This window comes from Salvelinus sp. IW2-2015, linkage group LG7, assembly GCF_002910315.2.
Source record: "Salvelinus sp. IW2-2015 linkage group LG7, ASM291031v2, whole genome shotgun sequence".
Lineage (NCBI taxonomy): Eukaryota > Metazoa > Chordata > Actinopteri > Salmoniformes > Salmonidae > Salvelinus > Salvelinus sp. IW2-2015.
Window position 1 is genome coordinate 23,161,633 of NC_036847.1, and position 27,701 is coordinate 23,189,333.

Genomic DNA, 27,701 nt, shown 5'->3' on the forward strand with positions numbered 1-27,701 from the left:
CACTATAATTAATGTTTCTAACACATAGGCCATTTAAAAAAAAAAAAAAGGGGCAGTTGACCTTTAAATGTTCCCGAAGAGCATTTCCTTCAGTTTTTAAAGGCATTGATCCTGTTGACACAAAGCATTTGCTGTTGTAGCCATTGAGGTGATGAGATTTCCAGGTCACCAGCCTTTTGTGTGTTGATGGAGTGACTAAACAGGAAGCCAGAGCCATCACTGTCACCCTGTATCTGTTAGAGACACATACTGTAGATGACTGCATCAGGTAGAGGTGACATTCTGACTGACACAGACATCTTGCATTAACAATGCAATCTCTGTAGCATCCCTTCCCCCATACCCCTCTCATTCTCTCCCTCCGCTCACCTTTGGGAAACGCCAGAGCTGTTTGTCATGAATTATTTGGTAATAAAATGAGAAAGGTGTTGAGTCAGCGACAGTAGTCTCCGTTCCACCTGGCCTTCTGTCATCCCTTTACCCTCGCATATACACATAGACGCGCGCACTCGCGCACGCACACACACACACTTTACACACACACACACACCAGCAGGCGGGCGCGCACACACATGCACGTATACGCATGCGCTCCCACACACACATATACTCTCTTCTCTCTCGCTCCCGCCTCTATCCCTATCTTCCCTCACAATCACTAGCTTCCTCATAGCAGATGTTATGTCTCCCCCTGAGTCAAGTTGGCCCAGAGACATTTGGATGAGAGCAGTGTTCAGGATCGGTCTATACTCAGCCACATTTACACACCAGTAGTTGTATGTCACACCAGTAGTTGTATGTCACACCAGTAGTTGTATGTCACACTAGTAGTTGTATGTCACACCAGTAGTTGTATGTNCAGTAGTTGTATGTCACACCAGTAGTTGTATGTCACACCAGTAGTTGTATGTCACACTAGTAGTTGTATGTCACACCAGTAGTTGTATGTCACACTCATGTTGTAAATAAAAACATGGTAAAATCATCACACTAAAGATCTAACATCTTGATCCATCACGCACTCTATTATTAAGCCTGTAATAATTACCTGAGATTTTTGTTCTCTCTGCATTTATTTCACCTTACTTGATTCAGTGGGGTCAAAAGGCTCAGCAAAAGCAATTCATTGGTTCAAATTAAGTGCAGAAAGGAATCTATCTGCGACCAATGTTTCTACTTCACAGCCACATCTCTCCTCTTTCCTCTAGTTCAGACTGACAGCACAGCAGGGTAGTAATGGGTTTTGACAGAGTCCTATATATAGAGTTGTACCAATATGGTTTCTGTCTGAGCGCTCCGAGAGCACTACTTTGTCCTCCATAGCCGTTGCTAAGTTAGAATTGACGCTTCCGCGTTATGCTTTATTTCTGATAGTTTTCACAACCTATGAAGTGAAAGCAGATATGCAATTTGTTGACACCACAACACAGTACAGAATTGGTTACACATTATCCCAAATGCTAATCAATAATAACGTCTGTGAAATTCGTTACTCTGGTTTGCTTGTTTACAGCGGGTCATGTCATGAATTGTCAGAGGTGCGCTCGTATTGTTACATCACCATTTTAAAAAATGAATAAGGTGCTAACATGGTGTCTGTTCTAACCCTCTATTTCTGGCTCTGGTATGTAATAGTTATTCTGCCCTCTGTTAGGATTACAGTGCAGATGTAATGGATGTGCTGGAGTGTTTTGGTGAGCTGAGACTGACTGGTATCACTGTGAACGGTTCTAGTCAATTATTTGGCATTTATGACAGCTGTCTTTCTTGACAAGTGATTCACAGTAGTTGACTAGCCAACTCTGCCATAGCAATGTAGAACGCACAGGATCTTATGGCAGTTGGCGGGTTTAACATGATGCATTATGTTGTATGTTGATGTATGCTTCTACTGTCGGTTAACCCCCAATACGCGCTTTGGGGAATACATAGCAACCTACCTGGATGCTGTTCCTCTACACTGCTCCTGTACACACACACACACACACACACACACACACACACACACACACACACACACAACACACACACACACCTACCTACCTAACTTGTCACACCCTGCTGTGTGACCCTGCTGGCTGGCAACATCCTGCACACATAAACGCTCTTGCATGAGTAAACAAGAGTTACCAAGCAGCCCCTGAAATGAATATTGTATACGCCTGGCTAAGTGTTGTTTTTATGTCAGGGACTATGTTTATAGTGCTTGGTGGGCCTCTTAGTGTAGTTAAAGGTTCCAGCACATCCCACTATGGCCATCAATTCCACTACTGGATCTGATTGGCTAGGCACCTTGCTGCTTTTTTCCTCCCCCCTCCTCAGTGCTCGGCTTGTGCTGCCTGCCTGCTTCCCTGTCCCCCTCCCCTCCTCCTCCCCCTTCCTCAGTGCTGGCTTGTCTGCCTGCCTGCTTCCCCTCGTCCTCCCCTCCTCAGTGCACGGCTTGTGCTCCTGCCTGCTTCCTCTGCCCCCTCCTCTCCCCTCTCAATGCTCGGCTTGTGCTGCCTGCCTCCCCCCCCCCCCACTCTCTCACCTTCCCTCATTCCAGATGGCGCATTCACAACCTGCTAGCACATCAATCAAGCCCAGATGCAGACTGGGCTATTAAGGTCAGTAATGATCGGCCTTTGAGCGTTATGGGCCCGGCTCATGTTGTAAAGCAATGTATCAAACTCTGTTCCAGCCGCTCGCTGCGCCTGCCCTTAACAAGCCAGCTTAAAATATCGGCCGGAGGATACAAAATGAAAAGGGTACAACCTTATCTCTCCAAAGACAGGGCGCAGTAGCCCCAAGGTGTAATAAAACTACAGAACTTGGCCGTCGCCGGGAGTCATCTCTTTTATAAGCAATATCTTTCAAAGTTCAGCTAAGCGGTGGGCACTATAGGTGATGCTGGATCGGCCTGTTATGCATCGCAGTCACTGGATTCCCTCAATCTGGGTCTGTTTGGGAGACCTTCTCTGCTCACTAGTCCAGCCTGCTCAGGCACAAGCCTTCATCTCACCCATCGCCTTACTACAGATGGGATTTCGCTATAATAGTGTAAGAAGACCCAGGATCGTTGCCCCCCCCCCCCCTTCACCTAGCTGAGACCACATGCAATTCACAGTGACGAGACTGTAGGGCACCTCTACGTCTTATAGCTCAGACACACAGGTAGATTTGTCAAATGTTTGTCGGCAGTCATCTCTTTTGTCTTCACACAGAAAAGACCTTGAAGTCGTCGGCTACTCAGCCTTGTTAAAATACTCCAAACCAGAAGGTGGCAGTGGCTTTGTTTGGCTATGCATGTCCATGTGTTGCTTAGTTTATGGTCTAGATAACATTGTTAGCTAGCTAGCTGCGCTAATGTTGATATTTTATAGATCACTCTTGTTGATAACAGCCAGATGGCGACAAATAWATAACTACCTAGCAAGATGTAGAAAAAACAATTTAATTCACTCTCCATAGTCCAATACTGCCAGTGCCAGCACATAGCCAAATGTTTAGCTAGCTAGCCCAACGTTAGTATATTCGCTAGCTAGCTAAGGACACTACACTAACTCAGGAGTTAACACAGGCAGCTGTTTCATGAAAACTAATCCATTGTGATTTAATTATAATGTCAGTATTAGCTACAGTGGCTTTTAGCTTGGAGGAAATATTTAGTGTTGTATGCATTGGGTCTGTGCAGTGTGCACTTAGTTAGCTACCACCCCATAGCTTACATTGCATCAGTGGTGGAAAAGTACTTCATTGTCATACTTGAGTAAAAGTAAAGAAACCTTAATAGAAAATGACTCAAGTAAAAGTGAAAGTCACCCAGTAAAATACTATTTGAGTAAAAGTCAAAGTATTTGGTTTCAAATATACTTAAGTATCAAAAGTAAATGGAATTGCTAAAATGTACTTAAGTATCAAAATTAAAATAAATTCTTTTAAATTCCTTATATTAAGTAAACCAGATGGCACCATTTTTTAAAACATTTTTTTTATTGACAGATAGCCAGGGGCACACTCCAACACTCAGACATAATTTACAAATGAAGCATTTGTGTTTAGTGAGTCTGCCAGATCAGAGGCAGTAGGGATGACAAGCGCTGTTCTCTTGATAAGTTTGAATTGGACCATTTTCCTGTCAGAATATAGCAAGTACTTTTGGGTGTCAGGGAAAATGTATGGAGTAAAAAGTACATTATTTTCTTTTGGAATGTAGTGAAGTAAAAGTTGTCAAAAATAAAAAATAGTAAAGTACAGATACCTAAAAAAAACTACTTAAGTAGTACTTTAAAGTATTTTGACTTAAGTACTTTACACCACTGCATTGCATATGAAGTGTGACTGGCTCATGACGTTTTTATTTTTGTTGTCACTCCTGTTGGCTCCCCCATGTGGGGGTTCGTGCTCTCTGATTGGCTCAAAGTTAAGTTGTTGGCCACTGATCAGCATTGCGAATCTACAAGTAGAAACTGTATCTAGGTTCGTCGATACCAGGTCGGCACGCAGRAGGTACCGCTTTTGTTTTAGCAAGAGAAGGAACAGCCTCCCACTGTGATAAGTACCTATTGGCAGTCTATCGGTAGTGAGATTCTCGGTATGTTTCATGCTTTACAGGGCAAAATAACCTCTTCAATATTTCACTGGCCCATCTCTCCATATCTCTCCAGCCTTGGCCTTGTTTAAATCCTCCCCGTATTGAGTTCCCTTCCCATCATCCCTGTATTTACACCTGAAAAAGCCAAACTGAGGAGACTCTCCATCCAATTAATGATTTCAGCTGATCCATGGAGTGCCAAGAGACGGTAAAAACAACTGAGACTGCATTTCAGCTCAGAGGGATGAAGGGTCGTGGGAAATGAGCATTTGAGTGTTTGTTTGTGAGGGGCTGGCAGTGGAATGCTCTGGGGGCTCATTCCCTTTTCAACTCTACCACCTTCTCTCTGGTAGCCCCCTTCAGTGCCGTTAATATACACAGCTCTGGTCCTAGCCTTAACCACTAGCCCCAGCCCTAGGTCCTGCAACCACCATAGCACCATTATGATATATGAAGCACTGTTTACATAAAGCCTCTTACCATATGTGTTGATGGGAGGGATACATCTCATTGGGTTAGGCTAGCTGGAGAGAACGCTGAGCACTACTTCCCTCAATCACTTTCATCTGACGTTTATATGTAGATTTCAGCAGGCAATATGACTGGGAGACCTGCTCGTTGGCCCATAGAAAAACCACTGACCATCTCACTCTCGTATCGTTCATAAAGCCACAGGGGCATTAATTAGCCATTTGAGGCTCCTACTGCAACTTAATCAATGTACACTTGCAGCCAGGGCCATTCAAAAAGTGAATTATGTTGCTTTTAAAAATGGGTTTATCACAAGCTGTTTAGCATAAAGAAGCATAAGCACAAGCCCTCCTTTGCCCTCTGATAGCTGACATCACAGAATGAAATAGAACTATATACGCTATTTTTATTTATAGAAATACAATATCTTTAWTACGGCAGCTAGTGTTTGTTTGTGTGTCTCCCTCTCCTCAGTTCCACCTAGCTGTTAGAGTACACCTCCAGGTAATGGTGTCCTTTGAACATTGAACATACAAGACACTTTAGGCTTAATAATTAACTTACACTTTTTTATTCCATCCAGGTTTATTTGCATAGCCAACTTTTCTAGTTCTTATAACAAAGGACCAGGCCAAAGCCTTCCAAACGCCATGACAGTACCAAGGGAAATCTACCTTTGGTTCAGAGCAAAGGGAAACCTTTGGAATAAGATCCAAGGCTGACATAGTGCATGGGTGGGTACATCAGGTTTCTGTAGCATTCAGAGGCATAGCTTATAGTATTTAAAACAAATAAGGTCTGTCAGGTTAGTATAATTGTCCATATATACTATATACGTATATATACTGTATGCAATTCAACTGAACTGACCTTCACTTGGTTGCACTGTTTGTTATGAACCACTGTTGTGTGTGTTAGATGTTAGATCAAGGTATCCCCAATATAAGTCAAACTTCCATTTTCTGTATGTATGACATAGTGGTGTCACTGTGTTGTCGGTGGCTGGTGCTGGCTCTTGGTCCCTGTCTGGCGGGTGGTACTGACGTCCTCATGGCCACATGCACAGGTCAGCTGGCTGGCACTCACCCTGGTTCTCCACACAGGCCCATAAAACACAGAGGCACGGAGCAGAAAATTGAAAGCATCACGGAGATGTCATGCCTGGGCTGAGGAGGAAGATTAAGTCTGTGGCCAGGGACTGGGAGGGGAGAGGTAGATGCTGGCTGGGAGCTATAGGGTTTAATAACCTGTTCTGTTCTGGAGGTGCTGGGCCTGGGTGGAGGTATACTGATGGTTTTCAGTTGTATGATAATAAACCACACATCTATAATTAAATAATACTGGCATGAGAGATAAAATATGATTTATGTTTTAAATGGTACTGAAATGTATCGCTATTTCATGCACCACAACATGCTTTTGTGAATTGTATTACATCAATTACATTTTCGGTTTAGCAGTTAAGGTTAGGGTATTAGATGAATAGTCATATTGTGGTCTGTTATGATGGATGTAGAGCCATTTACCTACTGTAATAGCTGGTTCTCGTCTGGGATGGGATAGGGGTTGATGACATCAGACCTCTGTTACATTATCACAACAACTCCCGCCTTCTGCTGCGAGTGTGTATGTAAGTCATTGTCTTGGCCGTCAGGCAGACAGAGAGCTAGTTTGATTTGTCCACTCAGCAACTCCTTTAACCTATGGCATTCACCTACAGATTCACTAGGCAATAAGATGATGGATTTTCACCAATTTAGCCCCAGCCAAATCCTTCTCCTGCCCCTTCCCTCTCTCCTCCTCTCCTCCCCCTTTTTCCTCCTCCTCCTCTTCCTCCTCTGGCCCGGCCTGGTGATGCTGTCACCCTCTCCCACACCTCTGCCTGTGTCTCCTTCAGTAGTGCCTGACTGTTATTCTTCCTTGTTTTAACTGCTTGTACTCATAAAGCCTTGGTGGGTTTTATCAGCAGAATAAAAGCTGAATGTTAGCTTTAGAGCACTGAGCCGTTCTTTAGACTAGCAGCCTGACAAATGAGTTGTGACCTTGAAGAATATTTGCCCATTATTCAGAAGGCACCCAGGCAGATATTAAAAATAGCCCTCATTTCACAAGCCATGGAGGAGGGGGAGGAGGGGGATACTTATGAGTAGTGGGTGTGTGATTGTGTGTGTCTGTTCGTTTGTGTGTGTGTGCATGCTTGTGTTACTAGGTACATTATTTACTAAGTATGTACTGTATGTACAGTACCAGTCAAAAGTTTGGACACACCTACTCATTCAAGGGTTTTTATTTATTTTCACTATTTTCTACATTGTAGAATAATTGTGAAGACATCAACACTATGAAATAACACATATGGAATCATGTAGTAACCAAAAAAGTGTTAAACAAATCAAACTTTATTTTATATTTGAGATTTTTCAAAGTAGCCACCCTTTGCCTTGATGACAGCTTTGCACACTCTTGTCATTCTCTCAACCAGCTTCATGAGGTAGTCACCTGGAATGTATTTAATGTAACAGGTGTGCCTTGTTAAAATTTCTTGCCATAATATGGACTTGGTCTTTTACCACATAGGGCTATCTTCTGTATATTACATCTACCTTGTCACAACACAACTGATTGGCTCAAACGCATTAAGAAGGAAAGAAATTCCACAAATTAACTTTTAACAAGGCACACCTGTTAATTGAAATGTATTCCAGGTGACTACCTCATGAAGTTACCTCCTGAAGGGGCGGCAGGTAGCCTAGTGGTTAGAGCGTTGGACTTGTAACAGAAAGGTTGCAAGATTGAATCCCTGAGCTGACAAGGTAAAAAGGCAGTTAACCCACTATTCCTAGTCCATCATTGTAAATAAGAATGTGTTCTAAACTGACTTGCCTAGTTAAATAAAGGTAGAAGGGAAAAAAAAGCTGTTTGAGAGAATGACAAGAGTGTGCAAAGCTGTCATCAAGGCAAAGGGTGGTTACTTTGAAGAATATAAAATATATTTTGATTTGTTTAACACTTTTTTGGTTACTACATGATTCCATGTGTGTTTTTTCATAGCTTTGATGTCTTCACTATTATTCTACAATGTAGAAAATACTACAAAATAAAGAGAACACATTGAATGAGTGTGTCCAAACTTTTGACTGGTACTGTAGGTGAAATCAAGGATGAATTCTACACTGTGGCATGAGACTCCCTTGTACAATTTAGTTCTGATTAATAGTCAGTTTATGAAATAGAATATATTCTATTCAGGCCTTGATTCTACTCAGCCACATACTGTACATTATATACAGGCCCAGGTTAGTCAGTGTGATGGAAAAAGGGCCTTGGTCTTGATGGAATACTTTGCTGTATGGCAGGATGTGGGTTCACAGCAGGGTAGCCTGGCCGTAGCCTGGCTCTGGACTGGCCTTCCTCCTGGCTTCAGGGTAGCCTGGCTCGGCTCTGGTCTTCCTCCTGGCTTCAGGGCAGCCTGGCTTGGCTCTGGTCTRCCTCCTGGCTTCAGGGCAGCCTGGCTCTGCACTCATCTGCCTCCTGCTGCAGTGCAGCCTGGCTCTGCTCTGGTATTCCTCCTYCTGCAGTGCAGCCTGGCTCTGCTCTGGTATTCCTCCTGCTGCAGGGCAGCCTGGCTTGCTGCTCCTGCGTATTCTCCTCTGCAAGCAGCCTGGCTCTGCTCTGGTCTCCCCGCCGCCAGGGCAGCCTGCTCTGCTCTGGTTCCTCCTGCTGCAGGGCAGCCTGCTCTGCTCTGGTTCCTCCTGCTGCAGGCAGCCTGGCTCTGCTCTGGTCTCCTCCTCCTGCAGGCAGCCTCGTGCTCGCTCTGTCTTCCTCCTGCTGCACGCAGCCTGCTCTGCTCTGCTTCTTCCTCCTGCTGCAGGCAGCCTGGCTCTGCCCTGGTCTTCCTCCTGCTGCAGGGCAGCCTGGCTCTGCCTCGGTCTTTCCAGGGTACACAGGAGTTCAAGCTCTCTGGCCAATAGTGAATCTCTGTTCTTTAGTCTCAGAGCTCTGTACCATGTCGTCCTCCCCTCTATCCCTCCTTTCCCCGGAACTGTCCACTCTCCCATTCCCTCCCCACAGAGGGCCGTTTAGCATCCCGGCCAGAGCGTGACCCCGTAGCCAGTGTGCTGAAAGGTACGATGGGTAATAGAGGAAATGATCCACCTCCCTCCTCCGTCTCTCCGTCTGCCCTCCCTTTGCCCAACATCTGCCCCACTAACTTATAAATGTCAGCAAGATGGATTCATCCCAAGGGTGACCTCTCCAAGGTCCCTCCCACAAATTATATAAAGAGCAATTAGGGTTAAGTCCTGCTCAAGGGCACATCGTAGAGTTTTCACCTAATCTGCTCGGGGATTTGACCACATCCTTTCGGTACTGACCCAATGCTCTTAACCACTAGGTTACCTGCCACCCCACCTCTCTCTCCCCCTTTCACACTCATTCACTCTCTTACACACTCTCTTCTCTCTCTTCATCACTTTCTATCTCTCTCACTCTCTTCTGTCTTTTCACCACTTTCTATCTCTCTCTAACATTGTCTTCTCTCTCTTTCACCACTTTCTCTCTCTCTCACTCTCTTCTGTCTCTCACCACTTTCTATCTCTTTCTCACACTCTCTCTCTCTCTTTCACACCCTCCCTCTCTATCTCTCTCTCACTCTCTTCTCTCTTTTCACCACTCTCTATCACTCTCTCACACTCTCTTCTCTCTCTCACACCCTCCCTCTCTCACTCTCTTCTGTCTCCACCACTTTCTATCTCTTCTCACACTCTCTTCTCTCTCTTTCACACCCTCCCTCTCTATCTCTCTCTCACTCTCTTCCTCTTTTTCACCACTCTCTATCACTCTCTCACACTCTCTTCTCTCTCTCACACCCTCCTCTCTCTCACTCTCTTCTGTCTCTTCACCACTTTCTATCTCTCTCTCACATTGTCTTTTTCTCTTTCACCACTCTCTATCTCTCACACTCTCTTCTCTCCCTTTCACCACTCTCTATCGCTCTCTCATACTCTCTTCTCCCTTTCACCACTCTCTATCGCCTCTCACACTCTCTTCTCTCTATTTCACAGCGTCTCTCTCTCTCACACTCTCTTCTCTCTCTTCCCCACGTTATATCTCTCTCACACTTTCTTCTCTGTCTATCACCACTCTCTATCTCCCTCTCACACTCTCTTCTTCTCTCTCACCCCCCCTCTCTATCTCTCTGCTCTTTACCTTAGTTATCCTCCTCCCTCCCCTCTTTCACACATCCCATGTTCCATCCTCCCACTTTCCCTCTCTCATCTCCTCCCACCATGTCTGATCACTCCTCTTCTCATCTTCCTGCACTTGTTACCCGCTCCGCACTGTCTGTCCTCTTTTTTCTCCTTCCATCGCTCGGTTTCAATCTGATACCCGCCCAGGTCTCTCTCTCATTTCTCTCACTCTTGCTCTCTCTCTTTATGTGTCTTTCTCACCCTGTTCTGTCCTCCTCTCTCACCCTCACTCTCTGTGTCTGTCTCTCTCCATCCCTTGTTTTATTCTTTACCCCTCCCATCCTTCTTCCTACCTCCCTCCCTCTCTCGCTGCGGAGCAGAGCTGGCTGTGTGCTGTGCGGAGACTGAGTGGCAAGGTGACATTGTGTGTCATATCAGCATTCCACGGCAGTCCCCTTTCTCTCCAGAGAGTAATTATTTCTTTCAGAGTGAGAGGTTCAATTTGCTATTACGAACAAGAGCCTCAGGTACAGAGGAGGGAGAGAGAGAGGAGTGAGTGAGGAGGAGAGGATGAGAGGGTGTGAGAGGAGAGGTGAGGGTAAGAGGGAGAGGAGAGAGGGGAGTGAGAGGGAGAGGGGAGTGAGAGAGGAGTGAGAGAGAGTGAGAGAGAGGGGAGGGAGAGGAGTGAGAGAGAGGGAAAGAGGTGGAGATGGAGAAAATGTATATGAGGGAGTGGGAGACAGAAGTGAGGGGGAGCGGAGGGAGAGCTGAAGGATGTAGAAAGAGAGGAAGGAGAAAGATAGGGAGGAGAGAGAGAAAAAGAGGGAGGATGGAAATGTGTGTCCCATGGTGTACTGGACAGTGTGTTCTTACAGGACAGCTCCAGGAGGAGGAGGTGCCAGTGGCCCTGGTGACGTCATTGTCCCCATTTCAGCGGTTGGCTTCCTTACCAGGCCGGAATTACATCATCTAGCACTGTCACAGAGCGAGCAAAGGGAGCATGGAGAACACACCAGAGAGTGTGTTTGTGTCTGTCTGTCTGCGTGTGTGTCGTGCGTGCGTGTGTGTGTGTGCGTGGTGTGTTGTGTGTGTGTTGTTGTGTTGTGTGTGTGTGTGTGGTGGTGTATGGTTGTTCAATACCTAGCAGTGACAGACAGTGAGCAGTGAGAGGGCAGAAAGATTCTGTCCAGCTGGATCACTCCTACTCTGAAGTACAAACAGTTACGTTAAAATGACCTTACTATGCAGCTTCACATTTGACCCTCACAATACCTCCATATATTACAACCTACACCTACAGTACGTATGTAGCTATAGGATTTGTACAGAATTGCACTTTTTTCCTGCGTGTCTCTTTCAGCATTTTAATTTTCTCTCTCCCTCCCTCTCTCTATCTCTCTACCTCTTATCTCTCTCCCCCTCACTTCTCTCTCTGTGAACCACCTCTCTCCCAGAGTCACCTGCCTGCTGTAGTAAATTGTTCCCAGTGTCCCTGTGGAGGCAGATCTTAGGGGCATCCCTCCCTCCCTCCCTCTCTCCCCCTCCCTCTCTCCTCCCTCCCTCCTCCCTCCCTCCCACTGCTGGATTATGGGGCCTCTCCAGACTGGCTGAGGTTCTTATTTAAAGCAGCAGGCTTGTCACCACCACTATTTTAAGTGGGAGCTTGAAAGCTGTTGCTGCCATGCTGCCGTGCTCCAGCGTGATGTGGCTATGAGTTATTATTCTCTGCCTCAGTGGCCAGCAGCTAGGGAGCTGAGGAGCTTATAGCCTGTTGCTCTACTACTGAGAATGAGGAGGATGGGAGAGGGGAGGGGGGAGGGGACCATGGAGTGAGGGAATTCTCCTCCTCCATACTAGATTAGGCCCAGACCGTGGCCCAATAGCATTGGAGCTACACTGTGCACGCTTAGCCTGAATTACCTGTCATGAGCCAACATCATAGTATCATAACACACCATGAACCCTGTCATAACATGTGTTCTGTTGGGTGTCAAACATGTGTTCTGTGTTGGTGTCATAACATTTCTGTTGGGTTCATAACATTGTTCTGTGTGTGGTCATAACATTGGTTCTGTGTTGGGGTTCATAACATGTGTTCTGTTGTGTGTCATAACATGTGTTCGTGTTGTGGTTCATAACATGTGTTGTGTGGTATCATAACAGTGTTCTGGTGTGGTGTCAAACATGTTTGTTGGTCATAACATGTGTTCTGGGTTGGGTGTCATAACATGTGTCTGTTGTGTGTCATAACATGTGTTCTGGTGTGGTCATAACATGTGTTATGTGTTGTGGTATCATAACATGTGTTCTGTGTTGGGGTGTCATAACAAATGTGTTCTGTGTGGGTGTCATAACATGTGTCTGTTTGGGTGCATAACATGTGTATGTGTTTGTGGTATCATAACATGTGTTATGTGTTGTGGTATCATAACATGTGGTCGTGTTGGGGATCATAACATGTGTTCTGTGTTGGGTGTCATAACATGTGCGATGTGTTGTGTATCAAACATGTGTATGTGTTGTGGTATATCATAACATGTGTTCTGTGTTGGGTATCATAACATGGTTGCTGTATGTTGTGTATTATACATGTTTCTATGTGGGTGTCATAACATGTGTTATGTTTGTTATTATAAACATGTGTTCTATGTTGGGTGTCATAACATGTGTTATGGTTGTGGTATTATAACATGTGTTCTGTGTTTATGGGTATCATAACATGTGTTCTGTGTTGTGGTATTATAACATGTGTTCGTTGGGTGTCATAACATCTGTGTTGGTATTATAACATGTTCTGTGTATGGTATCATAACATGTGTTCGTGTTGTGGTATTATAACATGTGTTCTATGTTGGGGTGTCATAACATGTTTCTGTGTTGTGTATTATAACATGTGTTCTGTGTGGTGTATTATAACATGTGTTCTATGTTGGGTGTCATAACATGTGTTCTGTGTTGTGGTATTATAACCTGTGTTCTGTGTTGTGTATCATAACATTGCATTATGTTACTCAATCAAGTTGCTCTCTCTGTCAAGTGTGCTGTAAGCCACAAATTCTCTGAGAGAGTCCACAGAGCTGAATATTTGGAAGCCGTCCTGTCTGTGTAGAGGGATGTCTGAGAGAGTCCACAGAGCTGAATATCTGAAACCGTCCTGTCTGTGTAAGGAGAGTCTGAAGAGAGTCCACAGAGCTGAATATCTGGAAACCGTCCTGTCTTGTTAGAGGATGTCTGAGAGAGTCCACAGAGCTGAATATCTGAAGCCGTCCTGTCTGTGTAGAGGATGTCTGAGAGAGTCCACAGAGCCTGAATATCTGAAACCTCCTGTCTGTGTTAGAGGGTGTCTAGAGATCCACAGACTGAATATCTGGAAACCGTCCTGTCTGTAGCAGGGATGCTGAAGAAGCACAGAGCTGAATATCTGAACCTCCTGTCGCTGTAGAAGGATGTCTGAGAGAGTCCACAGAGCTGAATAATCGAGCGAAACGCGTCCTGCTCTGTGTAGAGGGATGTCTGAGAGAGTCCACAGAGCTGAATATCTGGAAACCGTCCTGTCTGTGTAGAGGGATGTCTGAGAGAGGAGAGGAGCTGGAAGCAGCTGGGTATTGCTCTGTTGACTGGAGCGATTTTATAATGTTTTATTGTTTTTTTAATAAATGTTTTATTATCCTATCTGCCTCCGTATAGACTCTCTCTCTCTCACCAGTACCACTCTGCTGGCGTCATGAGGAGGAGGCAACCAGGCTCAGTCACTGTGCTGTCAGATTCAGCCTTACCATAGTATAGTGTGTTATAGACAGAACTCTGGACAAGGAGTTAGGACAGACAGACACAGAGTCATGGTAACTATTATATCAGGCTTGTTGTGTGTTGCTGACTGAGTTTCAGTTGATCCGCTCTCCATCCCAACCACCTCACTGAGTGCTGAGCTCTGAACCAGACCAAGCCTTTCTTCCTCCCAGGTCTCAGTTGTTTAGATATTTAAAAGCAGAGTTGGGCCTAAAAACAACCCGACCCACGTGAATAATTCAGAGGTGCATAAAAATGAACATGGAGGGGAGGGAGAGGGGCTCAATTTGCATACCCCCTGCCTGATGTGTGTTGGTATTGGTGGTATGAGAGGGAAACTTTATGAGGAAGCCTCTACAAGGCCCAGGCTGCTTGTTTGTTCTTATACTCAAAATGAATCTACAACACCCTTCATCTCCTGAGCTCACAGCATCTCCTCTCTACGGTTGTATAAATCACACAACAACTCCATGTTACTGAACCAATGTATCTTCTGTACCACTAACAATTAGCTCCCCAGCCCCCATTTCAGATAACAAAGTATCCTATCTTAATAAGCACCCACCACGGGGAGCTAACGCCTTCTCTCCCTGCTCCTTTTAATTGTATTCATACCCTTACTAACGATGAGATATTAATAATGAATGGAGAGTAAACAACAGTTTAAGATGCTGGCCACGCCATCACAGACTAATTGTCTCATTAAGTGTAACATTAGGTGAGAGAGAAGGAGATGAGAGAGGGAGAGGGCCCTTGACGGGAGGGAGGGAGTGGGGGACGGAGTGGGGGATGTAGGGACTCGGGGAGGGAGGGAGGGAGAGCAGGGGCTGGAGGAAAGAGAGTCAATACCACTAACACTCAGGGATCATTGATCTCCACCCAGCACCATCCTGGACCCTCTCTGGGCTGATGCCAGACCAATAAAGCCGGACCATATCCCCTCTGTTCCCAAAACATCCTCTTTACTCACTAGATGCCCCAATTATTGCCTGAAACACAGCCTGGATGGGAGGGAGTGGAGGGCCCTCATGGTTTGATCTCTGAGATAGCCTCAGTCAGAGGAGGAGTAGAACGGCTTCAGTAGGACACACAGAAAGAGAGCAGCTATAGCTCCTAGTGTTGCAGAGGTGATAAATGGTCCGAAGGAGAGATCGATGAAGAGGGGACGGGCTGAGTCCATCAGATCCTAAGCACCCAGGCCCTCACCTCTCTAGCAGTGTGTGTGTGTGTGTGTGTTGTATGTGTGTGTGTGTGTGCAGCGTAGGCTGTAGGCTGGTCCCATCTCTCATGTCATGGCGGCCCTGCTTCTGGGGTCTCTAAAGTGCTCTGCCTGGGCTATGGGCCGCGCTTTGGTTTCCCTTTKAAATATTAACGAGTCGGTGTCCAAAATAAATAAGAGGAGAGAAATAAAGGGTCTGGGAGCCTGGAGCTGGCCCCTACAGTGGCAGGGAGGGAGACTCAGTCACTTGTTATGGCCTCAAATCTCATGATCTCATCCACTTCTGTTGTCTGATCTGTGGCAGTATAGCAACACACAGCTCTAACATCAGCTACATATGCTTACCTGTTCTGGCAATATCATGTGGGCCAGTTAGTGGAGGTCAGATATGAAATAAAAGATCAAAACACCTCCATGTTTTCAGCCTTGTCGTTTGTTTTCTGTGTTAATGTGTGAATTCCTCTACACAGGCCTGGCAGTGGTTAGGATGGGTAGCTGGAGAGCTGCTAGTGGGCACAGTGGCATCTGGCCTGGCCATTTAGTTTTGTTAACTGAGTCATCGCTGGCCAGTGAGAGCCCTAACTGGCTTTATAGCAGCGGTAAGAACTGACTTACCGTGGCTCTAATACACTTCAAATATACTCTCCAGTACTCCAGTGGCAATACTGTGTAAAAACACACAAAACCCTGGGCTTGGCCTGCCATAGGCCTCAGCCTGTTGTCAGACCTTGTGTGACGTGTGTAGTCTACTATTAAGATAGATGGTTTGTCCTCTGAAAGTGTGACACTGTAAATATTATGCATTCTTCTTGTCACTTGAACATTTGGCAACTTCTTCCATCTTAAAAGTCTAATCTCATCTACCCAGAGCGATCACGCCACTACATATAAAAACAAACCTCGCAATACTCTAACGATGTGGCAGGATTACAACTGTCTTGGGGCGGGTTCAAACCTGGGTTGATATCTTCCCTGCACAGCCTGTTCCTCTACTAAGCTCAAAGCTCATCCCTCTCCCTCCATCCCTCTCCCTCCCTCCATCCCTCTCCCTCCATGCCTCTCCTTCCATCCCTCTCCCTCCATCTCTCCTTTACGTGCCTGGCTCTCCAGCAGCACGCTTCCCTGTGCCCACCTCTGCCCCACTCTGCTGATCTCATCTGGAGCTGGAGCAGGTGTTGGGGGGAGATAGCAGCAGGCAGGCTGAGCAAGGTATCTTCACCTGGTATAATGACGCCTGCTCCTCTCCCTCTCCTCCCTCTCCTTTCCCTCTCCTCTCCCTGCCCCTCTCCTCCCTCTCCTTTCCCTCTCCTCCCTCTCCTTTCCCTCTCCTCCCTCTCCTTTCCCTCTCCTCTCCTTCTCCCTCTCCTCGCCTCTCATTGTCCCTCTTCTTCCCTGTCCCTCCCTCTTCCTCTCCTCTCCCTCTCCTCCCTCTCCTTTCCCTCTCCTCTCCCTCTCCCTCTCCTCCCTCTCCTTTCCCTCTGCTCTCCTTGTCCCTCTCCTTGTCCCTCACCTTTCCCTCTCCTCTCCCTGTCCCTTTCTCAGAAGTTAGACATACCCTCAGTCAGAGAGGGCAGAGACTATGTCCCATATGGCACCATGTTCCCTACATAGTGCACTACTTTTGATCAGGGCCCCAAAAAAGCAGTGCACTAAACAGGGAATAGGGTGCCATTTGTGACGCAAACTGAGCTCTCTGCTCTGAGCCCTCCACACACACGGCCTCCTCAGAGGAACACACAGAGCAGAGCCAAATGAGAAGAGGAGCCGTCACAGGATAGGATGGGACACACTAGATGGGCTCTCAGATGAGAAGAGGAGCCGTCACAGGATAGGATGGGACACACTAGATGGGCTCCCAGATGAGAAGAGGAGCGTCACAGGATAGGATGGGACACACTAGATGGGCTCTCAGAGGAGCCGTCACAGGATAGGATGGGACACACTAGATGGGCTCTCAGATGAGAAGAGGAGCCGTCACAGGATAGGATGGGACACACTGGATGGGCTCCCAGATGAGAAGAGACTTTTCGAAGCAGGCAGAACTGGGCATGTATTCTCTCTCTATGTCATGCCCCGTAATCTGCTGCTGTGACATCAACACAGGTACACACACACATACACACATATACACACACACACACATACACAAACACACTTGTTTCCCTCTCCTGTCACATCCAAACTAGGATATTCAGCCAATATCAGCAGTCAATAGCAGGCCTGGGGAGAGGAGGGGGTTGAAAAGTTCACGCCGACACACACACACAGATCGGAGCATGTTGGGCTGGCTGTGAAGTGAGTCAGGGATGCCAGTGCCAAAGACGGGGGGTGGGGGGGGTGGGACAGAGAGTGACAGTTAGGAACACACCCTCCGACACATGCACTCCATTAGTGACCATAATTACACATCAACAGACACACACATCACACACTGTAGAGTCACGCCTACAGCCACTCGTAATTACACATCAGCAGACACACACACTCACACTTACACAAATTAGCACAGTTACATAGTCCGTACACTCAGGAACAGTACGTCTAGCCAATCACAAACACAGAGCATCATAACTACATTATAACAGTTATCACATTTGGTCGTAGACAATGCACACGTAAACATATGTTCAGACTTATGTTAGCTCTATAGTTGATGTGACGCTCCTTTTTTCTTGTCCATGTTGGCAAACAATAATATAACTTCAATTGTCTATAATTGTAATATAATATTAAAAGCTTAATTTTTTTACTTGGATCATGAGTAAATTCATGCAGTTTATAATTTGTTCTGAATTTGTTTTTACAAACATGACAATTGTCCAAATGTGTGACTGTCCCAGGTAAGGTTGTGGAACTTTGAACTTAATTAAATGAATTAAAAAGTTAATTAAATTCTCTCTTCACCTACTCTTCTAGTTATAACACAGAAGTATATTTCAAGAAACAATAGTCCTTAAGTCTATTCATGATATTTGTAAATAGTTCTGATTGATTACATGTTGTCCCTAAAAGCAATGTTCACTTGGTGTGACACAATTCTGTGATTAAACAACAAGCCAGCATTTAGGCACCATTGTGCTGGGGAGGGTTCTCTTACAATGAGGAAGTACAGAAGACATGGCTGGAGCACATGGTCTGAACAGATTGTAAACTTTATAGAAATATCTAAATATTGCACTTCCACTTCCATTAAAGGGGTCAGTTTTTTTGTCCTTTGGTGTGACGTCTTTTGAATGTATAAATGAAAATATATATATTTTTTGACTATTGAAGTATAAAAAGCAATGAAAACATGTTGTGGTGAAATCATATGGAAGGCTTACTTCTAACAATAAGGCCCAAAATGGACCAATACAGCCTGAGATTTCCAATGGTGTGACAGTTTTCTCCCTTGGTGTTACATTAAGATGGTGTCACACCAGAGGAAATAAAATAGCTGTCACTCCGGGGGACATAACCCATTAATAAACTTCTCTGATGATTACACTTATTTGCATTAAACCTTTTGTATCCTGCTATAGTTTTGATCATTTAAAGTGGTTCTGAGTGTAATGTTTATGTATTCATTATCCCATGCCTGGTTTCTCACTCTCGGCAGGTGAACATTGCTCTGCCGACATCTTGGTCTGTCTCTATGCTCTGGGGAGGGTCTAGTTATTTTACCTGGCCTAGTGATGTTACAGGCAGGTAATGGAGGCTGTGGTGCTTCCATTCCTGGTTCTCACTCCCTGCATTAGAACATCCCTCCCCTCGGTCTCGCTCCAGTTTTTCTCCTGACCGATTGGCATAAGTGATCCACCCTGGGAGGGCCTCTATCAGCCGTGCCTCTTTTGGAGACTGTCCCCCCCTGCTCTACCTGGTTGATCCTGCCATATTCTTGTCCCAAATATGAAGCCATTCAAGTGTGAGTACACACGGTCAGTACAGTGAAACTGTGAATGGCTCATGATATCAGTTATGGTTCCATTGATTGCTCCAGTGTTACTTTATAACTGTCGCAATTCTATCGCTAAGATATGCCAACAAGTGCTGACCTTTAGGGACACGTACATTTATCAGACCCAAACCCCATACAGCGTGCTTTCGGGTGCTCCATAGCCTTTTGGTGACCCTTCGTGGCACTGGTATCTCATTTGAATGTCTGCCTAACAACTTTCGATGGTAGTTTCCGTGCCTATCATGGTGACCATGAATAACGAGGAATCAGGGTTCGATTCCGGAGAGGGAGCCTGAGAAGCGGCTACCACATCCAAGGAAGGCAGCAGGCACTCAAATGATCCACTGCAGATTTGGGGAGGTAGTGATGAAAAATATCAATATAGGTCTCTTTTGGGGACCTGTTATTGGAATGAGTACAGTTCAAATCCTTTAATGAGGTGCCATTACTGATGTTTAGAACTGATGTTTAGAAGCATGTTACGTTTTAACAGTAAAATGGGACTGCCTGTTGTGTAGTGTAAATAATTGCTTTTTATCTAGTGAAATTTAGTGAAATTACTGTGAATCTTACCCAAAATGCAATAGCAGACACTTGGTTATCATCATTATAGAAGGAAATTATGTTTTTCATTTGAAATTCCAGAATATGATTACTGATTTAAATACAGAAGTAACTAAATAATGAGTAACAAATAATTGGGGATCGTTAAACCTTTCTACTGTATTACCATTCATTGTAATGTCACACCAGAGGACAACTTCAAGGCACTAATGTATTTAAATGGTTCATTCAATTGGATATAAGCTAAAAATTAAAGCTGGCCATATACCATTTTGAGTTGATTAGATATAGATTATTGTAACTATAGTTTTTTAAAAACTTTAATTTAAATGGAAATTGTTTTGGCTATATGGCAACTACCCAGCTACATAATATATGAAGTTGTACATAATTTGTACTTGTTATTGCATTCTCATAGCTATCCGTACCTATAAATTGTCATCATCGAGAAGATGGATGCTAGCAGATACGTAGTAGCAGCGTACAGAGAGATGTACGATGCGTCACGAGAAGAAGAGCAGACAGATGCACAGACAGAGCGGACACAGTACGAGAGAGAGCGCTGAGAGAGAGAGACAAGAGACTAAGAGACGAGACAGAGCCAGAGACAGAGACAGAGACCAGAGAGAGAGAGAGAACCCATCCACTTTAGAGATAGTCTCATCATAGACTGAAACTAACTTATACTGTCCAATAATACTTCTCCTTCCCGCTCAAACGCACGCACACTGGGAGACAAAGGGTCTGGAAGGATTAACGGATCACTTCCCAATTTCCCCCGTTCGTTCTTCTCTGTCTCCGTCTGGGCAGTAATCAGATCATCTCACACCTGACGTGGTGAGGCTGAATTCCATTAGGCTTTATTAACACTAATTATCCCCTGCTTCCACCCCATGCTGCTCACACAGTCCTCATCCTTTCTTTTCCTACATACCATCTCTCCAGCACCCTCTCCTCCCCTGAATGTAGAAATGAGATGAACTATTCTCTCCTCTCTGAGTGGACTGAGCGTGTGTGTGATGCGATAGTGTTTTCCCACTCAGCCAGGATGGAGCGTTTGGCTCTAACATCGGAGAATCCTCAGAGGAGCAGGCTTTTACAGAGAGTTTGTGTTCATTTGTCCCTCCGCTCCCCTCGGCTGGCTTTGGGAGCGAGTCAGCAGTTGTTTTATTGGCCGTTACTGTGTGTCAGGGAGCAAATCGCTTTTTACTCACAGGTGTGCTTAGAGGGCATGTGTGTGTGTGTGTTCCTGTACTTTTGGTATTGGGTGAATCATGACCGTGTACGTGTGTGCATGCATGTACAGTTGAAGTCGGAAGTTTACATACACCTTAGCCAAATACATTTAAACTCAGTTTTTCACAATTCCTGACATTTATTCCTAGTAAAAATTCCCTGTCTTAGGTCAGTTAGGATCACCACTTTATTTTAAGAATGTGAAATGTCTGAATAACAGTAGAGAGAACGATTTATTTCAGCTTTTATTTCTTTCATCACATTCCCAGTGGGTCAGAAGTTTACATACACTCAATTAGTATTTGGTAGCATTGCCTTTACATTGTTTAACTTGGGTCAAACGTTTCTGGTAGCCTTCCACAAGCTTCCCACAAAAAGTTGGGTGAATTTTGGCCCATTCCTCCTGACAGAGCTGGTGTAACTGAGTCAGGTTTGTAGGCCCCCTTGCTCGCACACGCTTTTTCAATTCTGCCCACAAACCTTCTGTAGGATTGAGGTCAGGGCTTTGTGATGGCCACTCCCATACCTTGACTTTGTTGTCCTTAAGCCATTTTTGCCACAACTTTAGAAGTATGCTTGGGGTCATTGTCCATTTGGAAGACCCATTTGCGACCAAGCTTTAACTTCCTAACTGATGTCTTGAGATGTTGCTTCAATATATCCACATAATTTTCCTCCTCATGATGCCATCTAGTTCGTGAAGTGCACCAGTCCCTCCTGCAGCAAAGCACCCCCACAACATGATGCTGCCACCCCCGTGCTTCACGGTTGGGATGGTGTTCTTCGGCTTGCAAGCCTCCCCCTTTTTCCTCCAAACATAACGATGGTCATTATGGCCAAACAGTCCTATTTGTGTTTCATCAGACCAGAGGACATTTCTCCAAAAAGTACGATCTTTGTCCCCATGTGCAGTTGCAAACCGTAGTCTGGCTTTTTTATGGCGGTTTTTGAGCAGTGGCTTCTTCCTTGCCGAGCGGCCTTTTAGGTTATGTCGATATAGGACTCGTTTTACTGTGGATATAGATACTTTTGTTTCCTCCAGCATCTTCACAAGGTCCTTTGCTGTTGTTCTGGGATTGATTTGCACTTTTCGCACCAAAGTACGTTCATCTCTAGGAGACAGAACGCGTCTCCTTCCTGAGCAGTATGACGGCTGCGTGGTCCCATGGTGTTTATACTTGCGTACTATTGTTTTTAACAGATGAACGTTGTACCTTCAGGCGTTTGGAAATTGCTCCCGAGGATGAACCAGACTTGTGGATGTCTACAATTTTTTTTCTGAGGGCTTGGCTGATTTCTTTTGATTTTTCCCATTATGTCAAGCAAAGAGGCACTGAGTTTGAAGGTAGGCCTTGAAATACATCCACAGGTACACCTCCAATTGACTCAAATGATGCCAATTAGCCTATCAGAAGCTTCTAAAGCCATGACATAATTTTCTGTAATTTTCCAAGCTGTTTAAAGGCAGTCAACTTAGTGCATGTAAACTTCTGACCCACTGGAATTGTGATACAGTGAATTATAAGTGAAATAATCTGTCTGTAAACAATTGTTGGAAAAATTACTTGTGTCATGTACAAAGTAGATGTCCTAACCGACTTGCCAAAACTGTAGTTTGTTAACAAGAAATTTGTGCAGTGGTTGACGAACAAGTTTTAATGACTCCAACCTAAGTGTATGTAAACTTCCAACTTCAACTGTAGGTGTAGGCTTTGTGATTGTGTGTGGGTGTGTGTTAGAGTTGTTTGTCTTAATATGCTGGTGATGATGGAGCTGATTTCCTCTATGCGGTTTATTATCACATTTAGTGTAATTCTATAATTAGTCCTAATCACCCACCTGAGGTGGCGGAGCGCTGCGGCAGGAAGGCGACACACTATTACAGAACAAACACAGAGAGAGTTACCTCAGCACATCTCACACTTATTAACGTACTGATCTCTCTTTATTCTCTCTCTCATTATCACTCATTATCACTCACCTTATCTTTCACATGCATGAAAACACACACACGCCCAGTTGACACACACACACACACGCCGTACACACCGTGCTCTCCGTTACATCTCCTAATCAACCATAATGAGATGGCTAGCATGTCAGTAGCAAACATTGGTATTATTGAGGACAATTCTCCCCGCTAGGTGGGTTTTTACAGCAAAGGAAAATAATAAAAAGGGAATCCCAAATCACATGAGATTTCTCTACAGTGGACAGTGAGTTGAGGCACTGTCTGGTGCAGTGGTCTACATTAGTTAACATACTGCTTCAGTCTCCTACTGAGAAGGGTGTTAGACAGGGAGGGGGGAGTCTGTACAGTACCACAAAACAAATCTCACATTTCTAACTGCATCTGAAAGAACATGAAATTCAATCTCCCCTCCAATCTACACCATGCTGTCATTGCTCATGCAAGTTATAGCAATCAGAGATATGGTATTCACTTCCACTGTCAGTTTGTGTGTTTGCCAGTAAATGTATTAACTGTCATTTCAGCTGTTTCAAGATGCTGATTGTTCTGTTCTATTTGTCATTCTGCATGCAGGCCTCCGCACAGCGTTGTATTCATGTGAATCATCCACAGCCTGCCTGGATGGTGGTAACAACCCTTCCTCACACTCTCAGTGTGTGTCCCAAATGGCACCCTATTCCCTACATAGTGCACTGCTTTTGACCAGAGTCCTATGGACCTTGGTCAAAGTAGTGCACTATATAGGAAGTAGGGTGTCATTTGAACATCATACTCCCCCATTGTCAAACTTCCTCTGTAAATGTCCACATTCAGTGATATTTTACCGTGCGTGGTGAATGGCACAAATATAATAGATGAATAAAAATAGAAGGAAGCATTGTGTTGTTGTTGGGGCTGGTCATTAAAAAACTGTGACATTTGAGTCAGGCATTAGGTTTGACATCCTGCGCTGTCTAATAAGCCTCCCACCTGTGTCTTCAGACTGTGTGAGGAGAATTCAACAGGGACAGGGGGCTAGTAGACAGACAAACTGACTGACAGCCAGACATACAGACCACACACACACTAGAGAGTGGCATGGTCCCAGGACCCCACAGTGTGGCATTCTCCCCACTGACAGTCAGACAGCACAACACAGAGCTCCCAGAGACGTCGTCCACATAATGAGATAGGGCAGGGTTACAGGGGCCTGCAAGGGCCCAGAGGGCCACACCAGGGGGGTGGGGGAGCCGCTGGAATGTGTCAGCCCTGACGCGGCTCATGGAGGGTAGCAGCATGGCGGTGGCGGTCCCCTCTGTCACAGTGTGTGTGAAGGATGGCAGCCACAGACAGAAGGTGACACACACAGATCAACTCTCCTCTCTTCCTACTCCTGTGACAGAGACAGACACACAGCGTGTCTTATCTGTAGGCAGACACAGACAGACCCACCAGACAGCGTTCCTGTCCCACCGTTATTTATCAGATGGAGAGGAGCGCTAATTAAGATGGGTTTTGTCCTGTGTGTGTGTGTGTCTGTGTGTGTTTGTGTGGGCGCGTGTTTGTATGTAGGCTGGAGTGGCTTCCCCTGCACTCTCCTGACAGATAACACATAGCAMTAGGCTGATACAGGAGGAGAGGAGGACTATATATATAGAGAGGTATAGACGTCTCGTTTGCATACTTTCTTCCTTGTCAACTCAGACACTTTCTTTTCCAGCTATGTAGCCCCCTGTAACTTCTCCCTACACTAAAATGCAGTGGCAGCACTTCTTAGACCTCAACCAGCCACCAAAGCCCATTATAGTAGAGCAGGGCTGGAGGCCTCTTTACAGGTAGAACCAGATGTGTTCTCGTCAAGTACCACTTAGGGATGGAGACTCAGCTTTCAAGGAGCTAATGATGGGAGCTAATTGTTCTAAAGGATAGTTAGTTAGAGGAACTCACTTCTCCTGGGGCCTCATTTATCAATCATGCACAGGCACAAATCTGTGCGTAAACCATGCGTGGAATCATTTCCATGCAAAGTGTGAGATTTATCAATATGAACGTTGCTTGAGAGGGTGCATACATTTACGCACAGCCATGACCATGCATATGCACATAGCCAAGTGGTGGAATAAGGGAACTGCCAATCATTTTTAGATGTCCTTCTATTTCCATTGTGAATTCATGCAACATATCTTTGACCTGCAATATAATTTGACCACATCAGTGCATTTGTTACGATAATAATCTATATAAAGTACAGTCATTTGTTAAATTAGAGGCACGTGTGAAAGTGAAACCATTGTGTAAATATTATAAAAGATGGAGATAATGGAAATAGAATGAGAGATGTCTGATCTTGCTCTGTTGGAAGATTTGGCACACGCTGCATTTCTCAGACTGCGTGCAGAAAGTACAGATTGGCTCATCAGATATCGTTTCCCAAAACCAATCGTATAGGATTTTTGCAAGGATTTAAGACCTACTTTAAAAAAGCAAACACATGCCATTCCGCTGCACATCCAAGTGCTATCCACCCTTGGGTTTTTGGCAACGGGCACTTTTCTCAGCGGGAACTTGACAATCAACATCTCACAGCCCTCAATGAGCCAACGTTTTGGATGCAATCATCAGAGAAACAAACAGTAACACATACCATTTCCATACACCATCACACAACAGGTTGAAGTCAAGATGGGTTTCTTTGCCATGATGCCATCAATGGGTTCCCAAATAGGAACGGACCAATAGCCGGCCCCCACATCGCCTTAAAACCACCATCCCAAAACGATTGAATTTATGTGAACAGAAAAGGCTTCCACTCTGTGTGTGCAAGTGATAGGTTATGTGATGCTCAAGAGACGATGCTGAATGTGGTGGCCAGGTGGAACACACGACTCGTTCATTCTGCAGAACAGTAATGTTGGCCTATACGCCTATAGGAGGGAACTGTTGAGGATGGATGGCTTATTGAAGCTCCCGCTGAAAGTGCCCGTTGCCAAAAAACGGTGTGGATATACACTTGGATGTGCAGCGGAATGGCATGTGTTTGCTTTTTTAAAGGTCTTAAATCCTTGCAAAAATCCTATACGATTGGTTTCGGGGAACTGCGTCTGTACTTTCTGCAGAAAAGGTCCCACCTGTCTCTAAAATCACACTCTCTGCAAAATGCAGCTTGTGCCAAATCTTCCAACAGAGCAAGATTAGACATCTCTCATTTATTTCCATTATCTCCGTCTTTTATAGTATTTCAACCACAGGAGGCTGCTGAGGGGAGGACTGCTCAAAGTAATGGCTGGAAGGAAGGGAATGGAATGGGGATCATTTGATACCATTCCACTGTTCTGTTCCTTCCATTACCAGGAGCCCGTCCTCCCCAATTAAGTTGCCACCAATCTCCTGTGATTTCAACAATGGTTTCACTTTCACACGTGCCTCTAATTTAACAAATGACTGTACTTGATGTGGATAATTATCTTAACAGATGCACTGATCTGATCAAATGATATGCCTGTGTAGATATGTTGCATTCATTCTTAATGGAAATACAATGAAATCTAAAAATGATTTAATTATTACTCTCACAATTTCACACATTTTCAACATATATTGTCCCCATTCTACGCTTGACAAGCAGTTCCCTTATTCCACCACTAAGCACTGTGCATACGCATGGTCATGGCTGTGCGTAAATGTATGCACCCTCTCAAGCAACGTTCATATTGATAAATCTCACACTTTGCGTGGAAATGATCCCACGCATGGTTTACACACAGATTTGTACCTGTGCATCATTGATAAATGAGGCCCTTGGCCTAGTTCCTTCTTTTCTCCAGGAACACATATCTCTCTGTGGCTGTCCCTGCTAGACCCAGCCAGCCCAGACCCGGTCTCTGTCTTGTGGTCTCAGACCCAGCTAAGCCCAGCTAGACCCTGGCCAAGGCCCAGTAATGTGCTCTCACCCCAAGATACGTGCCACAGAGAGCTCCCCTGGTCTCCAAAGCTGGGCCTCTCTCTAGAATGTCAAATTACAGAGAGTCCCTTCTCTGTCTCTGTAGCTCCCCCCCTCCCCCCCTGTCTCTCTTGTTCTCCCAGCTGCTGTTGGAGATGATGGGGACCTTTGCACAGAGATGAGGAAGAGAGTCTGTCCAAGTCCAACCTCAGTCAGGCGTGAGAGAGAGAGAGAGAGAGAGAGAGAGAGAGAGAGAGAGAGAGAGAGAGAGGGAGGTGCCACAAGGAACGTCTGCTACTTGTTTTGTACCCGAAAGAGACCTGCTATGGAAATATGATGCGCAGCCTTGCATGGAATAACTCCAATAACTGACTGCAGTTCACTGAGAGGATAGTGATGCAACTTCCTGTTTCATTTTGATGAGATAACTGACTGCAGTTCACTGAGAGGATAGTGATGCAACATCCTGTTTCATTTTGATGAGTCAGAAAGCCAGCCAGAGAAGTGTAGTGTTATGTTTGTGTGAAGGCTCAAAGAGCCAGCCAGGAGTGTGATCGGTCCTCTCCTCATCAGTATGCGTGGACTCTCTCCCCCAGCCCTCCTTTGTTTTTAATGATAACTGGGCCCATGCATTGTTTACAAAGATGACAGGTCCTTTTCCCTCTGATTTATGGCACCGGGGCGTTCAAGCAGATACTTATTACTTTAAATGCAGTATGCAGAGACAGGTCAACAAGCCAGACTGGGAGAACATAAATTAGGGGTCATTCTTAACCTCCAACTCCAACACAGCAGCATGGGTTTTAGTGGTTTACTGTCTCTAGACACAAAA

At 45.2% G+C, this 27,701-nt stretch overlaps 1 protein-coding gene across 1 annotated transcript in view; it reads left to right on the plus strand.

Moving 5' to 3' along the window:
- The first annotated feature begins 24,225 nt into the window (after positions 1 to 24,225).
- The window catches only part of LOC111966621 (calmodulin-binding transcription activator 1-like), a 166,438-nt gene continuing 162,962 nt past the window's right edge, over positions 24,226 to 27,701 (plus strand). Inside the window, exon 1 of the mRNA XM_070444331.1 lies at positions 24,226 to 24,285. Within this exon, the coding sequence (XP_070300432.1) occupies positions 24,226 to 24,285 (60 nt within the window). The remainder of the gene's footprint in view (positions 24,286 to 27,701) is intronic.